General features: G+C 42.3%; 2 protein-coding genes across 2 annotated transcripts in view; one reads left to right on the top strand and one right to left on the bottom strand.

Annotated features, from left to right (window-relative positions):
* The window catches only part of LOC309702675 (uncharacterized protein), an 85,233-nt gene that overhangs the window by 6,935 nt on the left and 52,961 nt on the right, over positions 1-25,337 (bottom strand). The gene's annotated exons all lie outside the window — the stretch shown is intronic.
* LOC309702689 (uncharacterized protein) overlaps positions 1-25,337 on the top strand; it is a 45,375-nt gene that overhangs the window by 18,823 nt on the left and 1,215 nt on the right. The window contains exons 2-5 of the mRNA XM_082527302.1: positions 7,362-7,432; positions 11,449-11,882; positions 13,904-14,164; positions 24,867-25,337. The exon at positions 24,867-25,337 is cut by the window's right edge and continues 1,215 nt beyond it. Coding sequence (XP_082383428.1) covers positions 11,576-11,882; positions 13,904-14,164; positions 24,867-25,337 — 1,039 coding nt within the window. The 5' untranslated portion in view covers positions 7,362-7,432; positions 11,449-11,575. The remainder of the gene's footprint in view (positions 1-7,361; positions 7,433-11,448; positions 11,883-13,903; positions 14,165-24,866) is intronic.

Raw genomic sequence — 25,337 nt, 5'->3', positions numbered from 1 at the left:
TATAAATCTGAATTTGTTCTTATGGTTGATAATCATGTGAGTTTAAATTATACCTGTGGCGGGGTGTGGTCTGCGGTGCTGCTGCAGGGGAGATGGAATCACCTGCATGTCATCTACAATCACACCTCACCGGCATAAAACGCTCTGCTTTTTGTCTGTCGTTGTTCTTGTTGGTGATGTGTGTAGCTGAGCTGAGAAGCTGCAGCCGGTCTGGAGTGAACAGCAAACAAAAGTGTGAATAAAAGTATTCTGAAAAGCATGAGCATGTCATCCAGTCTGCCGTAACGTGCTGAATATGCGTATTCATATTCAGCACATTACAAATCTTTAGAAAAACCATATGAGAAGTGAAGGGACGCCTTGAGGAATTATGCGCTTAAAATGTCTTAAAAAAGAGCAATCGAGGATAGAGAACCTGGAATCCTGTTGCCACGATGGTGCACTGCGAAGGAAGGATAGATGGCAGAGAAAATGCCACCCCTGTACCAGAAGGGTTTGTTACTGCATTTGCGGAGGAAGGGACAAAACTGAGAAACTGGCATTCCGGTGTAAGGAATGTTTACTGCTGTGTTTGCAAATGAACGATATGGGGAAGAAGACTGGCAACACGGTGCCAGGAATATGCACTGTTATATTTTATGAAGGTGGGTAGAATCAGGGAAACTGGCATCCCAGTGGGGAAAGCTTGCTGCTACATTTGTGAAAGAAGGATAGTAGGAAGGCAAACTGGCATCCTGGTGCCAGAAAATTTTACTACTGCAAGTTGCAAACCAAGGATAGCAGAGCAACAAACTGGCAACCTGAAGCTGATAATAGTTTTTGTTGTTGTTGTTTTTGCAAATGATAGATAGCCGAGGCTGCCAATCCAGTGTTCGAAAAGTGAGCTGCTTTATTTTGTGAAGGAAGCTTAGAATATAGAGAACCTGGCATCCTGATGCAAAAAGCTTTCTGCTGCATTTGACAAGCAGGGATAAAGACAGATAACCTGGAATCTTAGTGCCAAAAGGAATCACTGCTGCTTAGCATATGAAGGCTAGAAGCGGAGAAACTCACATCCCAGTGGCAGAAAAACTTGTTTCTGCATTTTGCGAATGATAAACTGGCATCCCAGTGTCAGGAAGTTTGCTGCAGCATGTTGCAAATGAAGGATAGTAGAGCAATGAACTCACTATCTGGTGCCCATGTTCTTTTTCTTTTTTTTTTTCTTTTTTTTTCTGCAAACAATATGTAGATGGCAGAGAACTGACATCCTGGAAGCAGAAGGGTTCACTGCTGCTTTTTGCAATGATAGATGCAGAGAAAGTGGCAACTCTGTGGTAGAAAGCTTGATCCTGCATTTATGAATTATAGATTCATGGCATCCCATTGCTGGAAGGGTTAGCTGCTCCATTTTGCAATGATAGATGCAAAGAAACTGGCAACTTGTTGGTAGAAAAACCTGCCTTTGTGAATGAGGGATAAAGAAACAACTTGGCAAACTTTGCTTCTGCACTTTGCAGAAGGAGGGATAGAAAACATCACAGCTGGATTCTTATGCCTTGAAGAGATAAACGGCAATGGTGGAGGAGCAGAGCATGGAATTGTAGCAACTGATTTCCAGCTGCACATTAAATGATAGCAGGCAGGTGCAAAAAACTGAGCTTGCCCCTGCTACCTGGCACTGATGGCTGGGTGGAGCTGCAAGATATGTTTTTTTCATGTGCTATGTGCAGAGGTGTTTTTTTCTGTTCTCAAACTGATTATTTTTTTCTCCTTATCTTTCCTCATGTGGTGCATTTTTCCATTGTTATACCTCTCTGACCTGTCTTCCCCATGTAATGTTTTTGTTTAATGTATGTATGGTCGGAGGGTAAGATGGCGCCGCCATTGTGTGCAATAGGTCGGCAGCCTTAGACCAGGAAACACTTGACCCCTGTTTCAATTCAGGGGGTCAGTGTTGACATTGTGGAGGACTATAAATACCTTGGAGTACACATTGACAATAAACTGGACTGGGCTAAAAACACCACAGCACTTTACAGGAAGGGCCAGAGTCGTCTCTATTTTTTGAGGCGACTGAGGTCCTTCAACATCTGCCAGAAAATGCTGAGGATTTTCTATGAGTCTGTTGTGGCCAGTGCGATCCTCTATGCTGTTGCATGCTGGGGGAGCAGGCTGAGGGTCGCAGATGCCAACAGACTTAATAAACTGATCCGTAAGGCCAGCAATGTTGTGGGGATGGAGCTGGACTCCCTCAAGGTGGTGTCGGAGAGGCGGATGCTGTCCAAGATAAAGACAATGTTGGATAACACCTCCCACCCACTCCATGACATGCTGGTCAGTCACAGGAGCTCGTTCAGTGAGAGACTGAGATTACCAAAAAGCACCACTGAACGACACAGGAAATCATTCCTGCCTGTGGCCATCTCCCTGTACAACGCATCCACTTAACACACTGGTTACTGCTACAGCTACACATGTTTCTTTTCCAACTATTTATTTATGACTGACTTATGTATGTATGTATGTATATATATGTATATATTGTACTATTCTTAGTTAGTGTATTGTCTGTCTTGTCTTAATGTTGGTTTAAAATGGAGCACTGTAACAAAAAAAAATTTCCCCCAGGGATCAATAAAGTATCCTGATTCTGATTCTGATTAACATGAAATTTCCCCTTGTGGGACTAATAAAGGTATCTTATCTTATCTTATCTTATCTTATAATACCTGGTGGGCCGGTCGCTAGTCAAAATGCCCGGGCCAATTTTTTGTCCCAGTCCAGCCCTGCTGGGAGGTACAGCGTCTCCACAAATCTGATGCTTCTGATTTGGAGAAAATGAGCTGAGGGAGACACCTGGTGGACAAACACAGACATGACAGGAAGAAAGACTAAAGTGCAGAGTGGAGACAAACAGCTGGAAATACTTGTTGGAAAGGATTGTCATGCTTCAGAAAAACATACAGCACACACTCTAACAGTCCTTTATTTGCACTGAAGGAGACACGTGAAGAAACCAAATCACACAAAAATGAAGTGAACACATTTATAGTCAGTGTTCAAGATGATGGATAGAAATGAGAATCATGGAGCATTTGTTCACTTTTAGGTCTGTTTCTTACAGCAGAAGCAGCATTTACATGAACTCACTGGCCTTTTTCCACTCAATACTCTCTTCTTCATCACCTCATCTTCCTAAAAAGTGGATCTACCAACATTTTTTATTTTTTTGTTATTATGATTAAAATGTCAAACAAATATATTTTCCACTTTTTGTGTGACAGATGCAGGAATTTCTCTGCCCTGCATGTGGAGAAATCTGCTGTTAAATCAGAACATTAGCAGGTTTCAGGTTGTATTCAAACACACATTACTGTGTGTCAGTAGGCATGTGTTAACAGGGACTGTAAGACACTTTAATGGCTTTAATGCATGTTTATATGTTTAACACATGTCTGTTTGTTCACACATAAACACATGTGATTTATGTCTGTTTATCTTTGACCTTGTAATTAGTTCCTACGAATTCATCATGTAAATCTCTAATAAAGTAGGAACAATGAACAGCCTGTCACACAGTTTGTTATCCTGTCTCTGCTGCTGTGTGCTGTGCTGCACTCACTCAGAGATAAGAGTTACTGTGTCCCACTGACACAGAGAGGAGAAAAATACTTGGCTTCATTTAGAAAATCGGAGCTACGGATTAAAACGACAACAAATATGTAAATGAATCATATTCAGTCACCTCATCTGCTAAAAACAAACAAACAAAGGCGTCTGCTCAGTCACGTGCTCTGCTGTGGCAACCAGCAGAGCAGGAGTGTCGGGGGGAGGGGCGACTGAATTGACCAAACGGGCTGTGAATGGACAGCAGACGGCAGAGGGAAGTGACGTCTCAGGAAGTGAAATAAGAACAGAAGTAGATGGTGAGAGAGAAGCGGTGAAACAAGGAAAACATAATAAGACAAACAACAAAGCGTAAAAGCAGAGCAACAACCAGCAGAGTGAAAGTAAACCTGTAATGTGGAGGAAACGGACAGTGAGCGCAGTGTAACCGTGACAACGAGACACGAGGACGGATTTAAAGTGATCAAAGTGGTCGTCGTTCGGTGAGTGGAACCAGGTTGAAATTGGCTTTATTGTCACTTCAACCATATACACCTAGTACACAGTGAAGCGAAACAACGTTCCTCCAGGACCAAGGTGCTACATGCAACTAGGGTTGCCAACTCCCTGAAAAATAAATAAGGGACACCTCGTGGCCAGGGCCGGGCGACCCAGTTGTCTTCACCCTTCCCAGTGTGGTGAATTTTCTAGCTCTTTTTTTGTGTGTGAAATTATTTTTTTAACCATTTGACTTGAAGTTGATTTAAGTAGATGCATATTCTATTCTTTGTGATATGAACACATGTGAAACAAGTGATCATTTAGCCATTTATTTTTAGCTCAAAATGACAACATTAACACAGTAAAACAGGTCTCTTTCTTAAACAGAAGCCTGTCATGCTTAACTTTTGAGAATATAAGTAAATCTTTCTTTAAAAGAACTCTGTCCTGCTTAACTTAAAATTATATAAATTAATAGAAAGCAATAGAACGAAAAATATTCTTGTAACAGTGCACATTTAGTGCATTTAGTACAATTGGCTTCAGCTGAGGTATTATTTCAGCTTTTCTAATGCTAATCAGCTGCTCCTGTTTGTAAACCCGCTTGTTCCCATGATTAAGCATCTTAACTCATCATCATTATTCATCTATGTATTACTTTTATGTATTAGTGATCTATTTGTTGTAATCATCTATCCTTGCAGTTGTTTATTACACAAAATAAGTTATATTATCACACTTCTGGCCACATAGCGCTGATTTTCACTGCACATGCCCATATTAACTTTTTCCAGCCAGGTGTTTTCCTTTTCCCATTCCTCCTTTTTTTCTTTCTCTGAGCGAACAAACATTGCTGCTCTAATGCTGGGCTCACACTGTGCGATTTTTGGCCCATTTTGAGCCGATTTTTGAGTCGTGCGACTGATTTGGTGATCGGACCGATTTTGGCCTTCATCGTGCGTCGTGTAGTATACGTGGGGTAACGAGAAGCGATTAACACCTCACGACCAGCTCCCGATCATCAATCGCTCGTGACGTGTCACCACAGCCGCTCACACTGCTCACTCGCAAACACGTAAACGCCGTGAAAAAGACGGAGCAGCACGGCTGTGCAGCCTGTGATCTGGACACAAGCAATGGAGGCACAACTTGTAGAACTTTGGAAAGCTCATCCGAGCCTTTTCGATGTGGCATCACAAAATGATCACGACCACAACAACCGTGAAAATAGTTGGATTTACATTGCTGTTCAATCACAGCTGCCTGATCAATGTTTTTCATTAGCAATTTAGCAAAGTTGATGGTGGTGGTGTGTGTGTCTGTGTGAGTGAAAGACAGAGAGGGAGAGAGAGCGACAGATTTTCTGTTATAACCTTCATTTTATGGACGCACAGTGTGAGCACTCAGGTCGCATCAGAGCATCGGGCGGTATAGTGTGAGACCCTGCATCGTGACCTACCAACTTCTAACCCCTGCGAGTCAATCGTGCAGTTTGAAAATCGCACAGTGTCTGTCCAGCTTTAGGTGTACTGTCGTCCGAGACTTGCACCGCAGTGTCGGCGTTTGTTTCCCTGTTGGCCATGCTTCTTGTTGTGGTCATCTGTTGTCTTCCGGTATTTTCTCCGCAAGCGACCTTTCCTCGACCAATGAGATGAGCGGTAATCTGAATTGTCATACTCGAATTGTCATAAGTGTGCTGTCAGCTCATTGGTCACAAAGCAGGAGAGGGGCTGGGAATTATGTTTTCAAACAAAGCGTTAATTCCATAAACATTTATAGACTACTTTTGATTCTCACTGTATTACGGAACAAAGTGCGTCCCTTATTAGCTCAATACGGGACGTGTACTTTTGTTTCGAAATACAGGACGATTCCGTATTTTAAGGGACGGTTGGCAACCCTACATGCAACATAAATTTACAACATAAATTAACAAAAACTAACTATCTAAGGAAGATTCAGCTACAACAGCGATAAATACGCCTGTAGGGAGATGAAGAGTGCTATAATACTGAGAAACGGATCTCTGATGAGTGTTTGTAGGGATGTGGTTCAGCAAGATAAACGCCCTCTGCAATACGTCTGTAGAGACCCCTCTGCAAGTCATTTCCTTCAGTCATCAGTCCTGACAATCATGCTGAACGAAGCTTATGACCTTCAGAAGACCGAGTGCCAACTGAAATGAGCACATTTGCAGTAAATATATGAAAATGATTATAACCGCGTATTTTAATAGAAGGAATCAAACATTTTCAATCCCAACAAGACCTAAGTGCTTGAGATGGAGCAGGCACGTGCAGGGGGGGGGGCTGGAGGGGCTGGAGCACCCGCCCCTTTCCTGATGGGTGCCCAAAGTGCCCTTTTGTTGAGGCAACTTTTAAAAAATGTTTTACAGCGCTTTTCCTGCCTTTCTGGGGGGATTATATTTCACTAAAAAACGATCTAATATGCATGTCCACATAATTATGCATTATATATTATAATATTTTAAAAAACACACGCTGTATTTTAAAGAACATACATTAAGAAGCAGATTATATTAGATTTATATTTTAAATAAGACAAAATTAGGATTTTACAGCAGTAAAATGATTGTATCTCTACAGTTTAAAAATGTAATAAGCTTTGCCCTGCACAGAGTGGATAGTGAAACAAATGGAATCATCATAATGACATTATTTCATATTTATTACTTCCTCCTCCTCATTGCTTTATTATTGTAGCTCTAGTAATAAATAATAATGTAAGGATTCTGGATCAGCACAGTGATGCCCATAGTATATACAGTATTCTGAAGAAGGTCTAAAATGTCACTGTGTGTGCGTGCATGTGTGTGTTTTATGTATATGGGTTTTTTTTTAATTATTACTCAGGATATAACATTGTCCAGACATGCCTGGTAAGGACATGAGGAGGAAACAGCAGGAGCTGTGTGAGGCTACTAAAGGCAGTGCTATAACATTTTTCTGTCATCATTTTATTATAGATTAAGTGCAAGAGTTGTTAGGTGTGGATAATTAGATTATAGTTTATTGCAATAGCAAGTTGTGCCTTGTTCTCACATAGCAAGTGGAGAGTGATATATGAAAAGATGGGATGGAAGGAAGAAGAGAAGCAAAGAGTGAATCACAGGCAGAGCCTAAATTATTTCTCACAGTTTTTTGTTGCCTTATGGTTCCAAGCGCTGTCACCAATCTTTGCATTTTGTTATTATCTCATAACACTTGTTTAATCAGCTACCATCTCTCCTATGGACTTTTTAATGTCTACAGTCTCAGATCAACACAGCCCTGCCCTCCAGCCCTATCAGCAGCAGGAGCAGCAGCAACATTGTACCCATCAGGTAAAACATCGGCTACGTTTGCTTTGCCTCTATGGAACGCCAGGACTGCCATAATGAATTAATTAAATACACCATTAAATAATTAATTAAATGTGGCAATAATTAATTAAAATTGGAATTAATTAATTAAATAAATAGTTATGACACATGCATGTAATTAATTAATTATTGACACATTTAATTAATTATTTATGTATTTCACATTTTAATTAATTATTGACACATTTAATTAATTAATTATTGACACATTTAATTAATTATTTAATGATATATTTATTTATTTCATTTTGGCAGTCTTGGCGCCTGGCTCTCATCATGAAATAATTTTATCTGTCAGCCTCACCCATCAAACTCAGGGGGCGGGGTTAACGCTGATCGAGTCAAAACCATTGCTTTGGCCTGGTGGCCATTGTTTCTAGCACACAACAACCGGCATGTGGAAGCTAACAGAACTGAGCTTTGAAAAACCCTGTTTGTGTGTTACCAAATACCGTTTTAATATTTTTTTAGTGGTTTAGTGTCAATAATTAATTAAATGTGTCAATAATTAATTAAAATGTGAAATACATAAATAATTAATTAAATGTGTCAATAATTAATTAATTACATGTGTCATAACTATTTATTTAATTAATTAATTCCAATTTTAATTAATTATTGCCACATTTAATTAATTATTTAATGGTGTATTTAATTAATTCATTATGGCAGTCCTGGCGTTCCATATGCCTCGTCGCCACCTCACAACAGTGATATAGTATGATTCAGGATTTTAATGAATCGATATCACGTTATCCAAGCTAGAATCTATCGATAAATCGGTAATCAAAACCCACCCCTAGTTTCAACAAGTCAGAGATATACTGGGGAACTTCACCGTGTAGAGCTCTAAAAGTTACTACTAATTTTTTTTAAATGAACCCTAAAATGCACTGGCAGCCAATGAAGAGAAACCAAAACTCGAGTAATATGTGACCTCTTGTTTGTGCCAGTTAAAAGTCTTGCTGCAGCATTCTGTACAGACTGAAAGCAATCCAAAGCTGATTTGTTAAAGACTATTACAGCAATCCGAATGAGAAGAAATAAAAGCATGAATAATCACTCAAGTTCTGCCTTTGACAACAGTAGTTTGAGTTTATAAATGTTTTTTAGATGATATAAACAGTTCAGAAACAGTAGTTTGGAGTGTTTCTCAAGTGACTTTGAACTGTCAAATATGACACCCAGGTTTCTGTGGCTCGATTGAACTGAAAGATATAAACAACTGATATGCTGAAAAAATGATATTTCAAATGATATTTCCGAAAACATGTAATCAGGAGCAATAATTAAAGTTTCTGTTTTATCTGTATTTAACTGGAGGAAATAGTCATTTAACGATTGTTTGATTTCTGACAGACAGTTATTTAAACAAGACAATTTATAAAGCTCAGAAGCTTTGAAAGAACAGTATAACCGAATACCATCAGCATAAAGATGATACAAAATAATATTGTAACATCTGATAATTTGGCCTAGAGTGAATATATATAAAGCAAAAACAGAATCGGACCTAAAACAGATCCTTGAGGTACCCCAGAAGGCAGAACTGATGTTTTAGACAGCACTTGATTCATACAGACCAGGGGTCCCCAAGCCCAGCCCACGAGGGCCGGTATCCCTACTGGTTTTAGCTCTCACCCTGGGTCAACACACCTGAAATAAATGATTAGCTCATTACCAGGCCTCTGGAGAACTTCAAGATATGTTGAGAAGGTAATTTATCCATTTAAATCAGCTGTGATGGATCAAGGACACATCTAAAACCTGCAAGGACACCGGCCCTCGTGGACTGGGATTGGGGACCCCTGCTACAGACAGTAAAAGATCTCACAGATGGATACGGCATAAGCTATTTTAAAACAACACCAAGCCATGGAGGGCTTTAAAAACAAATACTAAAATTTGTCTGAGGCTGAGATTACAGGATTGTTGGGCTTCATTTCTGTACTGAACAGTGATTTTAAGATTAGCTAGTAAATAACAATTAGCTAATGTTGTTCATGAGACTAAGGTCATCTCACTTTGGCAATGTAACTATAATATGACCAATATTAAAGTTATTATTATATTAATTATTATTAGTAATTACAGCAATGAACTTGAACTCAGTGTCAAATACTGAGCTCCAGTAAAGATTCAAGTTGCAGTCATTTATATTTCCTAAATCTTCACTCGAAGACAGGTTCCTTTGACAGTGTATATATAGATGTATCATATACAAGAGACAAATATTGTTCTTTTAATATGTTGGCATTACTAAATTTGGCTTAATGCTTACATATTTGTGTAAAAAGAAAATGTACGAGCTGTGATAACGGTTTCTGATAGAATGAAGAGTAGACTGATATATGAAATATTCCTTTATTGGGTGAGAAAATCAGACCATGTCATAACTGCTTTAAGTCACACAGAATAGATATCAGACCCTTAAACAGGCTGACTTCTGCTAAATGGGTCAAACTGGGCAGAAAGTACGCAAACACATAACATCCTTATAGAATATGATGTAACACTATAGATCAACTTACCTCAGAATATATAAAGCATATAAACAATTACAGCAATATGATGCAACAAACACAGCAGTGCTACTAATCCAAAATACTCAAAGCTTCATAGAACTGAAACAAACATTTATTTTTAGCTCCATTCTGCTGCTGATACATACTTTAGGTTTCTGAATGTTAAACTTGTTGCTGCCTTTCATAGTGTGTAACTTGAAGGCCCTGAGTACTTTCTCCCACACTGCAAACAATGGGAGGATAAAATTATTTGAACATTACCTAATAAGACTGATTCAGGACAGACAATTAGTTATGTTAAACTTTTCTAGCAGTCCTTCACAAACAGGGAACAGTCTGTCTATTCTCTCCATCTGTCAGCTGCTGCTGGCTCTTCCTCCTCCTCTTCCTCACACACTGCTGAGTTTGTCCTGGTGGATCATCAGGGGTGCAAAGCCTCACAGATGATGTGCAGCAGTGGGTCCCTCAGTCTGTCCTCACTCTGGACACTTGCAGTTGTCACACATGGAAATCAAATGTGTGATAAGCTGCAGGATTCAAACACAAGTGTAACTTATAAATACATGTTCATACTTTTATTCCACAATCAGAGAGAAAGAAAAAGAGAGAGAGTGCAGGACAGATAGATGAATAAAGCACCTTTCTTTTAGCTTAACAAGTGAACCATCAAAACAAAAGAAGTGACATAAAAGTTAGTACTTAATTTTAAAAGTTTACTCTTTGGCTGTCCCATTTGAGCTGTCCACCATTTTTTCGAAAATTATCCACAACCATCGCCAGGCTATGAATCCTGGGATAGGTTGAGCCACCAAAGAACCCAACCCATCCTTGAAATCCATGAAAAAAGAGGACGCATTTGTGGGCCGCATTGGGAGCAGCCTTTGAACAAGGACAGCCTTTGTCACCTGGCTGTGGCATAATCGGCCTCCAAAGGATGCGGCCTATGAATTGGGACACAGCTTTTGACTTATCTTGGACTTTATTTCATTTAGACACACAGTCAGAAATGTTTTGAGATTATTTAAAAATGATATTGTGCTCATAAATATATTATTTGTTATAAATATTGATTAGTGTGTAATTAAATCGTCTAGTAAATTGATGCGTTCTCATAAACGTGTTGAATGAATCCAGTGTGCATTTTAAAGACAATAGTAAACTAGTTAAAAACCCATCGTATTGTTGGGGAGAGAATGAAAACAGATGAAGCTGATTTTTAGATACGAACAGTCTCTTCTCTGGGGATCAGAGTGGGTTTCATGAAGAAAGAGGGATGATGGATAGTTTGTTATATTTGGAATCAGAAATCAGGAAAGCTCAAACAAATAAGGAAATGATGATAGCAGTCTTCTTTAATACGAGTAAATGGATGATTGTTCTATTGAATTATAAGATTGATGAAAGAATATAATTATCCTTGTTTTTCCTGCTATTCTCCTGTCCACACTCCAGTCCAGTAGGCGGGATTAATGCACCTGTAAGCTGATTTGTCAAACGCCATCAGGCCCCGAAGAAGAACGGAGGAGGACAGCACTACTGTGGTAGAGGAGCGGTGTGTGTGCAGACATGGCTGCTGTTGATGAAGCGGACTGAACTTGGAGGAGAGACACAAACTGAAGTATTGATCCCGTCACATCAGTGTGGATCTGATACCAACGTCTGGATCGCTTCATCGATGCTTGTATCGATCCGCTCAGCCCCAGTTGAAGCAGCGATGAGTTCAGCTCAGTATCTGAGAGAGTTCATCAAGAAGAGACTAACTGCTGTTTGTGAAGAAATCTTCTCAGAGGTTCAAAAAACCATCGTCCAGTATGAGGAGGAGATCAACCGTCAGCACAGACTGCTGGATATCAGCCGGAAACCCGACAGAAACTCACACATCATAGGTATGGACATGTTTTTAACTCTGTGCTGTTCAAGCTCAGATTCTTCAGTGTGACTGACTTTACTAGAAGAAGTTAAACTGGGTATTTATCAGTGCTGTGGGTCAGTGTCCAGTGATGGACTATGTTGGACTGGTGCAGGTCCATGGTCACTGATAGGTTAGGTTTTAAAACATTTTAATTGATTTATTTATTAAACTTTTTTTTCTCTAACATATTCCAGTGTTGAGTACATCAGGTGTGTGTTGGATCCTCTGTAAACACTGAGGCTGTGCAGTAAAGATCTAGTTAGATGTCAGCAGAAAACACATTTAACAAGTTGTTAACAGACTTCTCTGAAGTTGAAGTGAAGCTTTGTTTAAAGAAGGATTTCACACACTGATGTTTTCATGGTGTCACCCTGCAGTTTACTTTGGTGAACTTTGTGTCTTTGCTCACAGTGAGGAGCTTCAATGCTAACATGTTAGCATGTAGCTATGAGTGTGCACAACTATTTCCCTGAGCTGTTGTGTGTGTGTGTTGTGAGAATAGATTATTGTAGTATTAGGGATTTAGTTGTATTAACCATAGTAAAGCATTATATTAATTATTTATTTAAGTAGGTCATAGGTCAAGCTACTAAACATTCACACATAGAGCACACACACAGAATTGGGAGAATAGGTCAGAGGTGTAGGTGAGAAGCAGAGGCGACGGCAAGCTGCCTTTGGTGGGATAAGGTGTTGGTAAGCCAAAGCCAGGAGAACATAGTGTGTGAAGAAGTGGGCAGCAAGGACACGAGATAGGGAGGCAGGAGATAGAGGCATTAGCAGGCACATAGTTTTGAGAGACAAAGGTTGTTGATAATATCTGTGCTGTTGGGACTGCCCCAGCAGATTTTGATGTTGGAGGCTGAGCTGTGAACATCCCCATGTACATGTAATAAAATTGATTATTTATTTTGAGAAAAAAACAGGAATGGAATATTACACTGTTTCATGATACCTTGTAGAGAAAGAATGTGAATGCTTAGGTTTTATGACTGTTACGACCCCCTCTGCTAGGCGTCAGGGAGGGAGTAACATACACGAGCCCCCCAACACAAAACTGAGTAAAGTAAAAGGTTTTATTTACAAACTTTAAACAGAAAACCGACAGGGCTGTGCAACAGACCACTGGGCAGACAATTATTACATAAAGAAAGAACAGTCACGAGTAAAAGTTAAAGGGTAACTAAGGCAGGCTGGCCGCACACAAAATAAAAGCTAGGGTTTTAACTAAGGCAAGCCAGCTTCACAAAATCCTACTCACAGCCAGCTAGCAGCTCAAAACTCTAATCAGGCTAAGTTTAAAGCATGCACCAAGATTCGACAAAGTTCAGCAATATGAACAAGTTCAACAAAGATTGACGAGGGAGGCACGAAGGGCAAACTGCATGTTCAGTCCTAAGCAGCAGCCACTGAGTGAAGGACCTCCAGCCTTTTGTAGCCACAGGTGGGTACGATCAGCCACTGATTGCCTCTTGGAGCATCACGGGATCCCGGGGCAGCCAATCGTCCGTGTGGTCTGGCACACTTCATTCTGCATAAGAGAGGGTTGGCACGGGTCTCCCAGTAACCAATCACACACACGAGTCCTGGAACACATTGATTTACCTAGAGGAAGGCGGGGCCACCTGAGGCCGGAGGCCGTAACAATGACTCGGTGGGGGTTGAGGCTATAAGAGTGTGTGTAACTGTCAGACACTTCGAGATCTGCAGCACCCCTCCCATGCACATCTCCCGTCCGTATTGCTCAAAGAGTCGGTATGGAATGAAGAGAATTGTATTGATTAAATAGATTGTTGATTGAGCATTAAAACACAAAGTGTTGTTCTTCCTTTAGCCCGGAGATCAAAGAATTGGGTTTTTAAAAGTGTGTGGCTCATAATGGGTCATATGACAGGCTGATCACCATTTGTTCAGGTTTTGATTCATGCTTTTAAAAATTAGTTTTTCTATCAACACATTAGTGATTATTGTTCTTGTGTTTCTTTGTTCCTCAAGACCTCCCACAACAACATGACTGTGAGGAAGAGGAGGGTCTGGATGAGCAGCAGGTCTGTAACCAGGAGAGGAACTCCAGTCTGGACCAGGAGGACCAGCCTCCACAGATTAAAGAGGAACAGGAGGAGCTCTGCAGCATTCAGGAGGGAGAGCAGCTTGGACTGAAGCAGGAGACTGAAGGCATTATCGTCTGGACTGATGAAGAGCAGCTCAGACTGATGGAGACCATCCGGAAACCTGTGATAAAGTTACACAGAATAGGTATGTAAAACTGTGATTTTTAAAAATAAATAAATAAATTTTAATAACAGTGATTATGTCTCATGGGCAGCACAGTGGAACAGTGGTTAGTACTGTTGCCCCACAGCAACAAGGTCCTGAGTTTGACCTGAAGTGACCTGTCCAAGATGAACCCTGCCTCTCCCTATGGTAGCTGGGATTGGCTTCAGCACCCTCACTATACCATAAGGACATAGTAAATGGTAAATGGCCTGTATTTGTATAGCGCTTTACTTAGTCCCTAAGGACGCCAAAGCGCTTTACACTACATCCAGTCATCCACCCATTCACACACTGGTGATGGCAGCTACATTGTAGCCACAGCTGCTCTGGGGCGCACTGACAGAGGTGAGGCTGCCGGACACTGGCGCCACTGGGCCCTCTGACCACCACCAGTAGGCAACAGGTGAAGTGTCTTGCCCAAGGACACAACGACAGAGACTGTCCAAGCTGGGGCTCGAACCGTCAAAGTTGCATTTGTTTTTAGAGGCACAGGAAGAATTGAAGGTCCCAAAGTAATTAGCAACATGAATGAATTTCTTCAGCCTGATATTTGGTTTTCATTTACATAAACACATTTCCACCATTAACTCATGCAAAAAGGTGAAAATTTATGCATGTGTGTTTAGAAGGTTTCAGGAAATCTGAGCTGGCAGCAATCACTTCAGAGTGTCGGGTCAGAACACTTGCAAATGTTTGGATATGAGAGGAACAAACAGGCAGAATCCAGGAATAAAGTTGTCATTCTTTACATTTCAAGTTGAGAATGTGGCCACAGCAGGGCAAGAGTGTGTGCGTGTGTGGTTTCTGTCGACAAAGCATAATGATACAAACCAATTAGAACTCAAATTACATACAATACATTATATAACTAAATAAACATATTACTTCAGCCAGGACAATGTGAAACATGAGTTTTCACCCACTGCTCAGACAAAATCTACACAGAAAAACAAAGACAACAACACAAGTTTCATTTTGTTTTGTTATCAGTTTAAGTTAAAGAATAACATGTTTCCTCTGCAGCATGGAAATCTTTAGATGTGTACAGTTTACAGGTCTGGGTAAGTATGAATAAATATTCCTATTCTGTTTTGGAAAATATGGAATTCAGAGTTTCTAAACTGAAATTTATCAGACAAGAAGAGATTTCTCATGGTATTTCAAGCACAGCCAAAACATTTACGTATAAGAGAGCTCTGCCCCAGCATGCCTTCTTATAATTGTAGCCAATCCAGACATCCACATTCATTTAACAAAAAACAACAACATCTATGTATTTCATATATCACAGATATTCACATATGAAGCTGAAATTTGAAATTTTCTTATGAAAGTGTCAGAACTTATGTTCTTAGGCCTGTGGCCCAGTGTTTTGATTTTGCATTATTGTTTATTAGTCTGTTTTCTTCTTGGTTCTTGTTTACTAGTGTTTTGGTTTTTGTTCAGTATTTCTTAGCTTGTGGATTCCTTTGCCCCTCATGTCACTCTGGTCGCTGTACTGTGTACTGTGTTAGTATTGTGTCTCTGAGTTCAGTCTGTGGATTTCCTGCTTTACTTGTCTCATGTTAATGTAATCTGCTTTACAGTGGCTTGCAAAAGTATTCGGTCCCCTTGAACTTTTCCACATTTTGTCACATTACAGCCACAAACATGAATCAATTTTATTGGAATTCCACGTGAAAGACCAACACAAAGTGGTGTACACGTGAGAAGTGGAACCAAAATCATACATGATTCCAAACATTTTTTACAAATAACTGAAAAGTGGGGTGTGCGTAATTATTCAGCCCCCTCTGGTCTGAGCAGTCAGTTGCCCATAGACATTGCCTGATGAGTGCTAATGACTAAATAGAGTGCACCTGTGTGTAATCTAATGTCAGTACAAATACAGCTGCTCTGTGACGGCCTCAGAGGTTGTCTAAGAGAATATTGGGAGCAACAACACCATAAAGTCCAAAGAACACAGCAGACAGGTCAGGGATAAAGTTATTGAGAAATGTAAAGCAGGCTTAGGCTACAAAAAGATTGCCCAAGCCTTTCTGTCTCTTGGCTCTCGGTGAAGGCGGTCGCACTTTTTCTCTTCTCCTCCTTCCCCTTATCTTCCCTGCTTAGCCTCTTGTGTCCTTGTCTTGTCTCATGTGCATTACTTTCCCTGGAACAGTCTCTCACTGTCGTTCTCTAAAACCTAAAAGAGAATTATGGATTTGATCAACTGGTCTCTGAATGCTATTGACACCCTCTTCTCAACGAGAAGTCTGGGCTCGGGAGAGCCTGAGTGCCCTGGAGGGACTTTCCCTGCCGGATACACGATGGACGGGTGGCAGACCTGGAGGATCTTGTGCCTGGCGGGACTGTCTATCGAGGACGCTGAAGATATCTACCTATTCGGAACCATGATAACAGGGTTCTTGCTGATCGGAGCTGGCTTGGCCCTGACCTATCGGAGAAATAAGAGAGCGGAACCAGCTGTTCAAACCCCCCCCAAGGCTGACCGCTGGAATTGAAGCGACGGGACGAGGCGCGACCTCTCACACCGAACGTAGCATGGTTAACACCTTGGAGACGCTTACAGCTGCCGTGAAGGCTCAAACTAACACCATTGAGCATATGATGGGATACATCAGAGAGGGGCCTGCTCATATTGACACCCTTGAGCGAAAGTTGGAACACATCGCAGAACGGCTCACTGCAGCTGTGGGGTCTCAGAATCAAAAGAATGACAACACCACGGAACAGAAGTTTGATACCATCATGGGGAGGCTCGCGGCTCTCCAACGGGAGATCGAGAGACCAGTGTCAGAGTGCTAAATTCGGAGCTGCAAAGCTCTCCAGAAATATGAAAAAGAGAAATTTGTAAAGGAGAAATCAACAATATTCAACATATGGACACCACGGCGCCAGCTGCTCAGGCCCGAGGCTGGAGCCCACCAAAACAACTCCCTGATAACGACTGTGTGATGACTATTCTTCCCATCCCATGCAAGGCCACCTGGGTTGGCTGGCAGACTGTTTACTTAGCCTGATAGGGCGAAGGACACTGTCTCAGCTGAACTCTGGACACGCACACACATACACTTACACTGATAAGCACGCACTCATCCCCCTCCCTTTCCAAACGCCTTCGATGCTTGTTTCCTGCGGGGGAAGACTGCGGGTCTGCGTGCCGCGCTGAAATGGTAGCGCTGTATAGGACGACTGCTGTGTTCCTTCGGATTACCCCCCACCCCCCTATCCACCCCTGTGGCTAGTCACGTGCTCTAATGCTGTGATGTGGACATTAATGTGCTCTCTGTGAAGAGGAGTTTTTTTTGTTTCCTGTTCTCATGCTGTCCTCCCATAGGTGCCCAGCGTGAGAAGAGGTCTCTTTTTTTCCTCTTGTACTTTTTCCCATTGTTGTGTAATTTTTCAGTGTTTTCTCTGCAACGCTGCCGATCTCCGACTGTATTCCCATGTGATGTCCTTGTTGTGTGTGTAAGTCGAGGGGGGGGGGGTCCTATTCCTCTGCGGGGCAACCTGCATATGGCCAATAAAGCATTCATTCAATTCAATTCAACATCCCACGGAGCACTGTTCAAGCGATCATTCAGAAATGGAAGGAGTATGGCACAACTGTAAACCTACCAAGACAAGGCCGTCCACCTAAACTCACAGGCCGAACAAGGAGAGCGCTGATCAGAAGAGCAGCCAAGAGGCCCATGGTGACTCTGGACGAGCTGCAGAGATCTACAGCTCAGGTGGGGGAATCTGTCCATAGGACAACTATTAGTCGTGCACTGCACAAAGTTGGCCTTTATGGAAGAGTGGCAAGAAGAAAGTTGTTAACAGAAAACCATAAGAAGTCCTGTTCGCAGTTTGCCACAAGCCATGTGGGGGACACAGCAAACATGTGGAAGAAGGTGCTCTGGTCAGATGAGACCAAAATGGAACTTTTTGGCCAAAAAGCAAAACGCTATGTGTGACGGAAAACTAACATTGCACATCACTCTGAACACACCATCCCCACTGTCAAATATGGTGGTGGCAGCATCATGCTCTGGGAGTGCTTCTCTTCAGCAGGGACAGCGAAGCTGGTCAGAGTTGATGGGAAAATAGATGGAGCCAAATACAGGGCAATCTTGGAAGAAAACCTCTTGGAGCAAAAGACTTGAGACTGGGGCAGAGGTTCACCTTCCAGCAGGACAACGACCCTAAACATAAAGCCAGGGCAACAATGGAATGGTTTAAAACAAAACACATCCATGTGTTAGAATGGCCCAGTCAAAGTCCAGATCTAAATCCAATCGAGAGTCTGTGGCAAGATCTTAAAACTGCTGTTCACAAACGCTGTCCATCTGACTGAGCTGGAGCTGTTTTGCAAAGAAGAATGGGCAAGGATTTCAGTCTGTAGATGTGCAAAGCTGGTAGAGACAGACCCTAAAATAGCGGTCCCCAACCTTTTTTGCGCCACGGACCGATTTATGCCTGACAATATTTTCACGGACCGGCCTTTAAGGTGTAGCGGATAAATACAACAAAATAAAACTAGTACCGGTACCGAAAAAAAGAAGTTTTATTCATAACACACGTGAAAAGACCCAGGAAAACCGAGTTAACGATAAAAACGATAACAAAATAACGCTGAAAATGATAAAAACCCTGAAAACCATACATTTCACACCTGAGCCTCAACTCTCGCGGCCCGGTACCAAACGATTCACGGACTGGTACCGGTCCGAGGCCCGTGGGTTGGGGACCACTGCCCTAAAACACTGGCAGCTATAATTGCAGCAAAAGGTAGTTCTACAAAGTATTGACTCAGGGGGCTGAATAATTACGCACACCCCACTTTTCAGTTATTTATTTGTAAAAAATGTTTGGAATCATGTATGATTTTCGTTCCATTTCTCACTTCTCCTCTTCCTTGTCTTGTCTTGCCTAATAAGTTCCAGCTGTGTGTCCACCTGTTCCTCTTTTCCTCATGTTCCTGCCAGTGTGTTTTAATCTCCTGTCAGTTGGTAATTGTTGTCGCATTGTTAACATTGGTTCACCTTTTTCTTATGCTGTGTGTTCTGTCTGCCTGCAAAAGTTTATGATTGTATATTCAGTTTTCTTATGTTGGAGTTGAGCATTAACCCTTTAAGACCTACCATAGAACCAAGTCTGCCAGAGCTTATATTATATTTTTACATGCTGTAGTGCCATTTTTAGGAGCATTTCAAGTTGATATACATCAATACAACCATTATAGCCTAAATCTTAATAATATGTATGCATTAAGTGTATAGTACTTACATAAATTGCAAAACAGTGCAATAAACTACAAAAAAATTGAAAATTGTTTTTGTTTTTTTAACATATATTTCTAGTTAGAGAAATTTAAGAGGCTTATCCCTCAAAACTGTAAATACAAAAAAGTTGCACAAAATAGTTTCCTACCACAGGAAATTTATTTTAAGTGTCTTCATAATTTTATTTTTGAAATACACCAATTTTCATATACTGCAGGAAAAATGCAAATAAATATTATAATGCAAATTTGCAAAATAACAGCATATGCAGGACAGCATATTTCCAGCAGTGCAATATGAGTCCTAAGCATCCCAGAAACGACACAGAAAGTCATAAAGTCAAATATAACTTTAAAAAACATCAGTATAGGCTCATAAGGCCCCGATGGTAAAAAACTACATTTCCGCAAAATGACTTCACTTCCGGTTTCGGGCAGGTCATGGTGGACATCAGGGCTGCCACGATTAGGTCGACTATCAAAATCGTCGATGACTAATTTAATAGTCGACGCGTCGTTTGAAGCTTTGTAAGATCCCAAAAGACGCAGGAATAAGTAGCAGGATTTAAGAGTGTAATAACGGAGCTGTGTCCCAAAATTCATAGCACAGCCCAGCTCAGTTTCCAACAATGGCGGCAGCTAGTTAGTTTTAATATTACGCTTATTATTCTTTCTGGGTCACAAAATAAACATTTAACATATTTTCAGGCGAGAATGTAGCTGTGTTTACCTCAAATATCTGCTCAGTTTATCAAGACACCGCATATTTTCAAAAGCGCTCCGATGTTTTCGGAGACGTCTGTTACCCACTAGCTCGATAGCTAGCCAGGGGTAAGGCTCACTAGAGCTGTGAGAGCACCGGACTCCCGGCAAATCGTTTTCAAACCCACCGCCGTCTTTCGCTACTCATTTTAAACATATATAAGTCACTTAGATAACTTAAAAATGTTATTGTTTGGCTTTTTTAGTATTTTATTTGTTCCTGAGTAAATCGGTTTGGCTGAGATTAAAGTTATAGTTTTTACACAGCTGAATAAATGTCAAGCAGACAGCTGATTATCAGAAGTGTGAGATGCTGGAGAATTTACTCCGGTGTCCTGTTATATTTTAGATAGCAAGGAGTTTATTAAACTTCACCGAAACAATCTGCAAATTTCATTAAAATTTAATAAACTATCATCTTGTCTTTATTTTTAGTTAGCACATACCTTAAACACTTAAAGCTGTAAGCTAATGATAGTTATATATGAGCAGATGCTGCTGGTGCAATAAGCTGTACGTTTTACGTTCAAAAGTCAAAGTCAAAGTCAACTTTATTTGTCGATTCTGCCACATGTACAGGACATACAGAGAATAGAAATTGCGTTACTCTCAATCCCTAGATAAATAGCAAATGAACATTTAAATATATTTAAATATAAAAGTGATTAAAAATGCAAGTAAAATAATTAAAAAGTAAAAAATTAAATAAATACAATTTTACATATAACAAGAAAGCTATACAATATACAATATAATGGGTAAGTGACATTGAGTGTAAACCAGGCAGAGTAGTGCAAATAGGCAAATAGTGCAAATGGAGATTTAGTAGTGTACGGTAAGAGAAAGTGTAACAACAAAGTCTTATGAGGTAATGGCAGTCCAATGCTCCACAAAGTGACTGGTAACTGGTGCAGGCCAGTGAGTGAGTCAGAGAGTGTGTGTGTTTGTGTGTGTGTGACAGAGTTCAGTGAGACCGTGGAGGAGAGAGGGGAGAGGGGGCAGAATCGGGAGGGAGTTAAGCTTCCTGACAGCCTGATGGATGAAGCTGTCCTTCAGCCTGCTGGTCCTGGCCTGGAGACTCCGCAGTCTCCTCCCCGACGGCAGCAGCTTGAAGAAGCTTTGCATTGGGTGCGTGGGATCAGCCGCTATGCAAAGGGCTTTTTTAGTGAGACGGGTGCTGTAAATGTCCTGGAGGGAGGGGAGAGAGACACCAATGATCCTCTCTGCAGCTCTCACTATGCGTTGGAGGGTTCTATGACAGGACGCATTGCAGGCTCCAAACCACACAGTGATGCAGCTCGACAGGATGCTCTCGATGGTGCCTCTGTAGAAAGTGTACATGATGGGGGCTGGTGCTCCTGCTCTTCTTAGTTTGCGGAGAAAGAAGAGACGCTGCTGTGATTTCTTGGCCAGTGCTGTGGTGTTGTACGTCCAGGAGAGATCCTCTGTGATGTGCACACCCAAGAACTTGGTGCTGCTCACTCTCTCCACAGACGCTCCGTCAATGGTCAGAGGAGCATGTTGGGTGTGCATTCTCCTGAAGTCCACAACAATCTCCTTCGTCTTCTCCACATTCAGAGAGAGATTGTTGTCAGCACACCACGTGGCCAGGCGTCTCACCTCACTTCTGTAGTCGGTCTCATCCCTGTTGCTAATGAGACCCACCACCGTTGTGTCGTCCGCAAACTTGATGAAGAGGTTGGAGCTGTATGATGGAGTGCAGTCATGGGTCAGCAGAGTGAAGAGGAGGGGGCTCAGCACACATCCCTGCGGGGCCCCCGTGTTTAAAATGATGGTGCTGGATGTATTACTGCCAACCCGTACTGCTTGAGGTCTTCCGGTGAGGAAATCCAACAGCCAGTTGCACAGTGAGGTGTTGAGCCCCAGCTGGACCAGTTTTTGAATGAGCTGTTGGGGGATTATGGTGTTGAATGCTGAACTGAAATCTATGAACAGCATTCGAACATATGAGTCATTTTTGTCCAGGTGTGTGAGTGCCGAGTGGAGTGCAGTGGAGATGGCATCATCGGTTGAGCGGTTGGGCCGATACGCAAACTGGAAGGGATCCAGGGAGGGGGGCAGGACAGTCTTGATGTGTTGCATGACTAGTCGTTCGAAGCACTTCATCAGGATGGGAGTAAGTGCAACAGGACGGTAGTCATTAAAGCAGGAGGGAGATGACTTTTTTGGAACCGGAATGATTGTGGTGGCTTTAAAACATGTGGGGACGACAGCCTGGATGAGTGATATGTTGAAGATGTCTGTGAAGACATCAGTGAGTTCCACTGCACAGTCTCTCAGTACACGACCAGGAATGTTGTCAGGACCCGGAGCTTTACGTGCATTGATCCTGCTGAGGGATCTCCTCACGCTGTCCGGTGACAGAGTCATCACCTGGTCACCAGGAGGGGGTGGGGTCTTCTGTGCAGTGGTGCTGTTTTGGACTTCAAAGCGAGCAAAGAAAGTGTTCCGCTCGTTCAGCAGGGAGATAGTGCTATCACAGGTCTGTGGTGGGGGCTTGTAATCTGTGATGGTCTGAATGCCCCGCCACAGGCTCCGTGAGTCTCTGCTGTCTTTGAAGTGATGAGATATTTTCCTGGAGTACTGTCTCTTAGCCTCTCTGATGCCACGGGAAAGGTTGGCCCTAGCTGTCCTCAGGCTCGCCTCGTCTCCATCTCTGAAGGCAACATTCCGAGCTTTCAGCAGCCTGTAGACCTCTCCTGTCATCCATGGTTTTTGATTGGCCCGGACAGTTATGGTTTTCGTGACTGTTACATCCTCAATACACTTGTTGATGTAGGCAGTAACAGTCTCTGCGTACTCCTGGAGGTCAGTGGTGTTGTTATAGGTGGCAGCCTGCTTAAACATGTTCCAGTCTGTAGTATTAAAGCAGTCCTGTAGAGCCTCTGAAGACCCCTCTGGCCACACTTGTATCCGCTTACGAACCGGTTTGGTCACTTTAACGAGCGGTCTGTAAGCAGGCATTAGCATGACAGTGATATGGTCTGAGGCGCCGAGGTGGGGGAGGGGAAAAGCTTTGTAAGCTCCTCTCTGGGTGGTGTAAACAAAGTCCAGTGTGTTATTTCCCCTTGTTGGAAAGTCTATGTGTTGTTGTATTTTTGGAAACACGCACTTTAAGTCTGCATGATTGAAATCCCCAGCCAGGATGAGAAAAGCATCAGGATGGGCTGTCTGCTGCTCACTGATGTGCTGGTACAGTTCATTCAGTGCCTCATTCCTGTTGTTGACATTGGAGGAGGGAGGGATGTACACAGCGCACAGGAGTATGGCTGTATATTCCCTCGGTAGATAGAATGGCCGGCACTTAATAACCATTAACTCCAGCACTGGTGAGCAGTGTTTGCAGACCGCAACAGCATCGCGACACCAGGCATCATTGATGTAAACACAAAGTCCTCCCCCGCGGGTCTTACCTCCCGCGACGATGACTCTGTCAGCACGGTAGCATGTTAGCTGGTCGAGCTGAATGGCGCGGTCCGGGACACTGTCGCTGAGCCATGTTTCCGTGAACACAAAAGCACAGCAGTCCTTTACATTCCTTTGAGATGAACGTAGCAGTCGGATGTCGTCCAGTTTATTTTCTAGCGAGCGTACGTTGGCCAGAACGATAGAGGGGATGGCGGGTTTGTGTGGGCTAGCCGCTAGCCTAGCTCGGATGCCACCGCGCTTACCCCTCTTCTGCTTCCTCTCACACCGCTTGAGGCGCATCCATTGTGGGCGAAGTGCGGGAGTGGGGGTCGGTGATTGAGTAGGCCTTCGGAGCAGACCCAGATCTTTCAGCTTCTCGGTGTCCACAGAGTTTAACTTAAAAAGTTTGTTTCTGCCGATGTCGAGAAGAAGTGTTCGGGCATATCCTCGCTTGCACACAGATAGACGCGACAAAGACTTACAAAAACACTGCAACTTACAGGACGAAAAACACGAAAAAGTAGTTTGTTTGGGAGAGAGAGAAGCCGCTGCGTGTGCACGCGCCGCCATGTTGGATTAATATGGATGATGATCTGATTAGTCGACTAATCGCAAAAATAATCGGTGACTAGTCGACTATCAAAATAATCGTTTGTGGCAGCCCTAGTGGACATGCGATAGTTCACGCTGATGGATGTAGGAAGTGTTATGAACAGCTGATCGGCAAAGTGTTTCGGGAATATTTTGTTTTTGTTCCTGCAAGCGCTTTTTATGCAGTTTTTGCAAAGCTATATGTGGAAGGAACTGTGACTTAGGACAAGCTGATGGCATAAGATGTAAGTACAAATTCTCCGGTTTCGTATGCAAAAAAAATTGTTGCGCTAGCTCACGTGGTTGCAGTGCTACCGGGATTTTAAAATAGTTACGCAAAACGGAGCGTGCCCGCTCCAACCGGCTTTAAAGGGTTGAAGCTGTTTTGACTCTACGTTTGCCTCTATGAGTTCTGCGTTTGGGTCCTCGTCTCCTGCCTGCACACAGCACACACCATGACAGAACTAAACATTTCCATCAGTGCCTTAATAATTTTTCACATTTGTACACTTTAAATTTTAGTGGTATGTGTGAGCAACATGCTTACTATGTAGAGATCTGCTTATGGTTCAGACCAGTAAACATTTTCGCAAATGTTTGTTTTGCTATCATTTTTCTTCCTTGTGCCTTCAGATGTCCTACACCAACATGCTATTGAGGAAGAAGAGGCTCTTACAGAACAGCGGGTCTTTAACCAGGAGAGGAACTCTAGTCTGGACCAGGAGGACCCAGAGCCTCCACAGATTAAAGAGGAACAGGAGGAACTGTGCAGCATTCAGGAGGGAGAGCAGCTTGGACTGAAGCAGGAGAGTGATACCTTCATGAAGACTCCTACTTATGAGGAAAGTCACCACAGTGAACCAGAACCAAACAGTGAGCAGCTCCTTTCTCACAGCTCTCCTGAAGCAGAGAGCAGATATCATGAAGAAAATGGGCATGTGGACTCTGGATCTACTAGAAATGCAGAGCTGAAGAAGAGACATCACAGTCAGAGAGTAGACAACAGTCCTGTGTCAGTGAGTCAAAGTAGAACTGACACAAAGAACAAGTCTGTACAATGTGACGTGTGTGGAAAAAGTTTACAGAATAAATACAAAATGACTA

The sequence above is a fragment of the Aulonocara stuartgranti genome, assembly GCF_965226115.1.
Source record: "Aulonocara stuartgranti genome assembly, chromosome: 3".
In the NCBI taxonomy this organism is placed as follows: domain Eukaryota; kingdom Metazoa; phylum Chordata; class Actinopteri; order Cichliformes; family Cichlidae; genus Aulonocara; species Aulonocara stuartgranti.
The sequence above is the reverse complement of the archived record's forward strand: the minus strand, read 5'-3'. Positions and strand labels throughout refer to the sequence as shown.